This window comes from Copadichromis virginalis, linkage group LG20 (assembly GCF_057382275.1).
Source record: "Copadichromis virginalis isolate Kocher_CV1m ecotype Utaka linkage group LG20, C_Virginalis_male_GT1.1, whole genome shotgun sequence".
In the NCBI taxonomy this organism is placed as follows: Eukaryota; Metazoa; Chordata; class Actinopteri; order Cichliformes; family Cichlidae; genus Copadichromis; species Copadichromis virginalis.
This window is the reverse complement of record NC_140637.1, coordinates 2,583,667-2,590,201: the sequence shown is the minus strand read 5'-3', so window position 1 is coordinate 2,590,201 and position 6,535 is coordinate 2,583,667. Positions and strand designations below refer to the sequence as shown.

The window sequence follows — 6,535 nt, the reverse complement described above, 5'->3', positions numbered from 1 at the left end:
ACATAGGATTTAATGCCAATTAAGTCCTGTTTGCATGGACTTTGGTAAATATCCCTGAACTCCGAAGGAATGACAGCGCCAGTGGCTGAATTGAGCACTTGATCTTTTTTGGTATTTAGAGAAGGAGCAAAAAAAAAAAAGAAGACAGCGAAGAGGTATGGAATGATAAGGGCTTGGATTTCTGGTTTGGATTTCTTCATTCCTTTATCATTTCACCCTGGAGCTGCTGCGAAAGGGAATTTCCTGTCACTGTTTCTAACCATGTGTGAGACAGAGGTTGGTGGACAGCCTGGGATTGCTTTCTCTCTCTCGCTCTGTTTCTCTTACTTACTTCGCCCCTTTCCCCATTCTCCCCTTCATCATTGCAGACAGAGACACATACATAGCAACACATTGACTGCCCCCACCCCCCCTGCAGTAATGACATCCAGACTGGGCTGAAATTAAAGAGAGGCAGGCAGAGAGAGAGGAAGTAAGGAGAGATAAAAGTTACCCACTTTGACTGACAGCATGATTATATGTATAAATAAGGCGATTTAGTGTGTTTAGTTGGATATGAAGATAGCGAGATAGATTTTGCTGCACATACGGCAGAGATGCACAAGCAAAGGACAAATCGAGTGTGGCGAACGGGGTGAATAAAGTGTACTCTGTATAAATATATGCCTCGAAACATCTGCTTCTCAACTCCCCTTTCATTTTTGATGTGGGACAGGCAGAGGAGAGCGGGAGAGAAAACACAAGGAGCCAGCTACCCAGAACATCAAAGCCCCTGCCTTCAACGTGCAGGCCCTCATTAGTTCAGCTAGCAGAACCAACGAGACTTGTGATTGTGTTTGCTGGGGTGCACGCTGGCAGACACTTCAGAGGAAAGGCTCCCTTAAGTCATAACTCCCCACCCTACCTCTCCTGCCACCACCCGGGCCCGCTTTAACCCCCCTGTAACCCTCTCCAAACTCCCCGCGCACACAAACTCCTGCATGCTTACCCCACCATCCACTCCACCCCGTAATCTGGTCTGCAGCTGCAAACATCTGCTCCCCTCTTTATTCCTCGCTGCCTCCACCGCTGAATTGATAAACACATCTATTACTGGACCACTGACTGGCACACAGCACGGAGGAGGAATGAGGCAAATGTTGGACTCACCTATGGCTGCAGGGCCGGTTTGAAGGAGTGCCGTTTGTTCACATTGGCTTCTTCTTTAGGCGACTTCTTTTCTTTTTTTTTTAATGTCCTTTAATTTCAAAGTGCAGTGCAGTTTGCAAGTGTACAATGCAAAAGTGCATGACAGAAAACAAGAAAGAGAGAAGGCATTGACCCCAGGTTTGGTTTTATTTAACTTCATTCAGAACCTTTTTTTATTTTAAAGAGATGGCTACAGAAAAGAAGAAAAACATCTTATAACTATGAGGGAAGTGAGTCTGCAGTGGTTTGGACTCACATGCATGAAGCAATCTCATTAGATAGCATAGGCGCCAAAAAGCCATAGAAATATTTGACATTTTTAATAAATAAAATAATGCTCAAAGGTAAACCAACTGCAACATCGATTCAGTCTATGCTTTTGTCCCCTCCTGTCACCTCATTATCTGTGAAACACTGCCAGGAAGTATCACTTGGCATCCTGTTACAGTCAGCCATTTACTTATTCATTAAGATGATTCCTGTTTTAATTATTCAAGCGTGCTTGCCTGCAGGCTCTCGTTTAAAACTGGTTTGGGCCCTCTGAAATGTCATATGTGAGATAGTGGGAATAACGCTATCAAACTATTTATTATTCTTTGATGTTCCTCAAGAAAACAAGATAAGCCTCAAATAAGCTGTAAGGTGATGGTGCATACAGTAACTTTTCAGAGCTGGAGACAGCAGCTCCTGGCTTTTAACAAGTCGCCGGGCGATGAGAGATTGGCAATCCAAGTACCGCGAGAACGCGCAGTGTCACAGCTGCAGCTCATCGCGAGACTATCATCCAGTCCTTCGCCTGAATCCAGCTGGTACCCTTCCTGCCGTTGACGGGTAAGTGTGAACGAGATGCAAATGGTGAAATTGCTGAAAGAGGTATACGAGCGCTAAAAAGGTGGTTTCATTTATCACCGCTTGAGTTGCCTTTTAAATGCTGCGAGGGGGGAAATGAACGACCCTTAATGTACGACATGAGGCCGACTGGCGCGCTTGTCGTGACTGTAAGAGGGGGGATTATAGCACACAAATTGACCCGGAGATTTTATCTATGTTTTCAATTAAATACCGACGATGTTAGCTCACAGGATAGCAAGCAGATTATGTTCGGAAAGTGAATGTTATCGAGCCGAAAGAAACGTGATTTGGGTTCAAAATTCATCGCCTGCTTCGACTGCAGCATCCGCCGTCTTCGCCTCGCATTATGACAGATGTGTGTGGATGTGCGGCCACTGCAGCTGCAACGGGCTACGCTAGCACCTGCTGTCCGTGCGTTTGATAGAAATGAATGGAAACCTAGCTAGTCAGAGGAAAAGCGGCCAGTCATTAAAACACACAAGAGGGATACTTCACTGCCCCACAGAAGACTGCTAGTTTAAAATAACCCTCTAAAAACCAATGCGACCCGTGTAGTGTATGTTAGCACAAGTTAACAGTCAAGGTTGGCCTGTAAAGGGCCCATTACCACTGAAGGGCCACCCTCCTCCCTCAGCTCTGTGAGCCTGACTGTGTGCAACCATAGACAGCCTTAGGTTATGTGTCATAATAACGTAATATGAAATGAGTGTTACCCTGGCATATCTTCAGTTGCCTAAAAAGAGCATAAAAAGGTGGTTACTCAGCACCACATGAAAGCTGAGCCACATAACAGAGATCCAGCGTGGCTGCCTCCTTTCCCAGTGAGCTGTCACTGTAAAGGAGCAGCTTTCGAGTCAGGTCAGCTGCCTGCCGGGGTGTGAAGTATATGTTTCCTGGCTTTCCTCTGAGGGGGCACGGCTGCGAGCAGTAAGGGAGGTGCCAATGCTGAGATGTGTTTTTGAACAGCTACTGTCACACCACATGTTTCTTTGTGTGTGTGTGTGTGCGTGTGTGTGTGCGCGTGTGTGTGTGTGGTTTCGACTCTCTAAACGTGGTTCACGGTTTGTTTTGTCTGCTTGTTGCTATGTATAGCAACAAAGCTGCCCGTGTAACAGTTTTGTTGCAGTTGTGCCCCCACCTCCTCTCCTCCCGAGGCATCATGGGAAACATCTTTGGGAACCTGTTGAAGAGCCTGATAGGCAAGAAGGAGATGAGGATTCTCATGGTGGGGCTGGACGCTGCAGGGAAAACCACCATCCTGTACAAGTTGAAGCTGGGGGAGATCGTCACTACCATCCCCACAATTGGTGTGTGACTGTCTGCCTCTAAATAAAAAAAACAAAACATGTGTCTTAGAGATTATGTGACCCATTGTCTATTTGCTTGTTGTCTCCTCCACCCCAGGTTTCAATGTAGAGACAGTGGAATACAAGAACATCAGCTTCACTGTGTGGGACGTGGGTGGCCAGGACAAGATCCGTCCTCTTTGGAGACACTACTTCCAGAACACCCAGGGTGAGATGCATCAAAAGCATCTTAGGTGAAAGACCAGCCAGCATGGTTAGAGTTTTGTTTGTTTTTTTAAAAAAAGGCCTCTCCAGTCCTGCTGCGGATCCTGGAGCGCACGCTCGCCCCCAGCACCTGAGGACAAAATCTGACTAATCCTTCAGATGATGTAATTTGCATACAGGCTCCAGATGTTTCAAATGATCATCATCTTAGTCATGTTCAAATCCCGGACAACCATTAAACATGCTTTGACAATATGCTTTCCTAACAATGTGATGTGACCTGATTGTTTTTGTTCGGTTTCAACTTATTCCTGCAGGTTTGATCTTTGTGGTGGACAGCAATGACCGCGAGCGGGTCAACGAAGCTCGAGAGGAGCTGATGCGGATGCTGGCTGAAGACGAGCTGAGGGATGCTGTTCTTCTAGTCTTTGCCAACAAACAGGTATCCGCCACATTACGTTCCCCCCTGCTTTTACGCCTCTTGCCTCACCAACTTCCTGACGGACACTTTGTCCTCTGTGATTTTGTTCAGGACCTGCCCAACGCCATGAACGCCGCAGAGATCACAGACAAGCTGGGCCTGCACTCCTTACGTCACCGCAACTGGTACATTCAAGCCACCTGTGCCACCAGTGGGGACGGCCTGTACGAGGGTCTGGACTGGCTGGCCAATCAGCTGAAGAACAAAAAGTGAAGGGCCGAGTCAGTGAAGTGGGGAAGAGCCTGGGTGCCAGCTCCAGGTTGTGGTTATAGGGGTTCCATTGTGTTTACATAGAGAAGAAAAATGCTGAAAAGCTCCCAGGGGGTGACTCTCAGTGGCTTTCTCCCCTCCCCCCATCTCCCCCCCACCATCCACCCTCGAAATACTTCTTTATTTTTTTTCCGTTCTTTGATTAATTTGATTTGTTTGAATCTGTGGTGAGCATTTTTAATCATTTACAAGCAAATTTTATCTAAGTTATTTACAATCTATAAACAAATAAATATGTACTGTATGATATTACTGTAAAGGTATATGAATTTGCTCTACTTTGCAGACCTCCACCAACATTTAATTAGCTCAGCAATTGTGATGGATCTCAAATCGTGACGGCAGAGCAGCCTTCCCTCAGAAACTACAGACCTGGTGTAAATTATAAAGAATGTCATAATATTATAGTGGGAGTACTATTACTATTATACTCGTACAGATAAATGTAATATAACTGTCCATACTGCAACCAAATTATGCTCTTCATAGATCAAAACTTTTAGCTATGATTTAGTTTTATTTATGTTGAATTAAACAAAACGTGTCTACTTTCTGGACAGTCGGAAACAATATATTTAATATCGATATTTATTGATTTTTTTGCTTCATATAGTTTCTTTTTCTTTATTCTAATGTGCATTTACTGCTAAAGGCAGCTAGTTAAAAACAGAAAAAGAAAAGAAACCCCAGTATCATTGTACATTACTGCTTCCCAATCTGCATGGAGATATCCCAGTACTGGCTTGTGGGCTTGTAACAGGCCGCTGCTGTAAATAAAGATTTGTTCTAGCTGAGTTGCCTGGCACAGACGGGGTTAAAACAGTTTGTCTGGCATCAGCGAGGTGTGATATCTAAAGTGATACAGATGACAAACAGGTACTCTGTACCAGCTCTGTGGCTCAGAAACAAAATGCTGCTATTGGCCTGCCCTGTGGAGAGTGATGCAACACAGCATGCGACTGGCAATATTAAGAGAGCTTACATAGTTTTGAATGTTTATTTTTGTTTTTTCGATCCGTTTGTGCAGCATCGCTTCTCATGCTGATTTATCCACCGTCAATCGGCATGACATCATGCGCGTCTCACTTTTTCATGTTGCACAAAATTACTCTAGACTCACTGTTATTGTATAGAAGGTGTTGTCTGTTTTTTAAATGGAGTGTTTCTTTATTTTGTTGAGTTATTTTTTCCTTAATTAGCTAATTAGATCAGACTGTTGCATTTTTTGTTTTGGGTTTATTTTGGGGAGTTTTTTTCACACACAAAAAAATAAAATAAGGAGAGAAGATGATAGTAATACTGCATCGTAAGGCATGTTAATACTGTACAAGATCTGTAATAAAAGCGAATTATAATAGCCTGTTTCCTCAGACTACATTTGTTAGTCTTAATCACTGCTGCTGGTTGGAACAATGCTGTACTAATAAATGTTATGGATTTAGTGTAAAGTTTACCGAACAACCTTCTAATATGCAAAAGCATGCTTTTCTATGTTGGCGCAACTGTATATATGTTGATGTAACCGGGAAAGTGGAACCGTGGTTTTCGAGGTGAAACCAAAAGCGCTGTTGATACACCTGTAGATAACGGGGTCAGCGTGTTGGCAGATAACTGACAGCAGCTTGTGTGTGCGTGTGTGACGTGCATTATATTCCGTTCGGTTTGGTGTGAAAATTGTTTTCGTGGCCTTATTTAGCCAGTGGTTTCATTTCTCTTTGATAACAGGTTTATATGTAAGAAATATCCAGCATTCAAGTATCTCACCTTTGATCTGTGACACCGATGCACTAGCAGTTCTGATGTGGCTAAACATCCCTCCCTCTTTCAGCGACTATTTTCTGATTTTAACTTTCAAATAAAGAAAAATATTAAATGAGGCTGCACGACATTCCAGCTGGCGATTTGCTCTGAGAAAAAAACCGAGTATAATATGAAGAGGAGGAAATTTAAGACAGAAAAACCCAAGCAGGTGCAAAAGTGTTGAATGATTGAATTATTCCTGACACTGCATCAATCAATAAAGATACCAGAGTATACATTTGCTTTGCCTTGCTCATTTTTTTCCTTGCTATTGTTTATTGTCGCGCATGTCGGTCATGATTCGAAAACCGTATCACGGTTACGAGCGTGCTGCTTTTATCTTCTCTTGTCTGTGGCTCAAACTCAATTTCAAGTTGACAGTTCGCCCCAGAATCAAATGTGCGAGTCCGTATTTATCAATCATTGTTCTTGG

The 6,535-nt window shown here is 43.8% G+C and overlaps 1 protein-coding gene across 2 annotated transcripts; it reads left to right on the top strand.

Moving 5' to 3' along the window:
- Nucleotides 1–1,948: 1,948 nt before the first annotated feature.
- arf3a (ADP-ribosylation factor 3a) lies at nucleotides 1,949–6,338 on the top strand. 2 transcript variants are annotated; one of them, XM_085443406.1, is made up of 5 exons: nucleotides 1,949–2,019; nucleotides 3,156–3,347; nucleotides 3,445–3,555; nucleotides 3,869–3,993; nucleotides 4,084–6,338. In XM_085443406.1, exons 2-5 carry the CDS (start codon nucleotides 3,200–3,202, stop codon nucleotides 4,243–4,245), a joined length of 546 nt encoding a protein of 181 aa, XP_085299532.1. In that variant the 5' UTR covers nucleotides 1,949–2,019; nucleotides 3,156–3,199; the 3' UTR covers nucleotides 4,246–6,338. The 2 variants fall into 2 exon arrangements, with proteins under 2 accessions (XP_085299532.1, XP_085299531.1); XM_085443405.1 differs by having other exon boundaries at nucleotides 3,133–3,347.
- The last annotated feature ends 197 nt before the right edge of the window (nucleotides 6,339–6,535 follow it).

Excerpts from the sequence above, each read along its gene's own strand:
- arf3a (XM_085443406.1), top strand. The coding sequence starts at position 3,200 with ATGGGAAACATCTTTGGGAACCTGTTGAAGAGCCTGATAGGCAAGAAG. Across the intron at positions 3,556-3,868 it reads CTACTTCCAGAACACCCAGG|GTTTGATCTTTGTGGTGGAC; the intron begins GTGAGATGCATC and ends TTATTCCTGCAG. Across the intron at positions 3,994-4,083 it reads TAGTCTTTGCCAACAAACAG|GACCTGCCCAACGCCATGAA; the intron begins GTATCCGCCACA and ends GATTTTGTTCAG.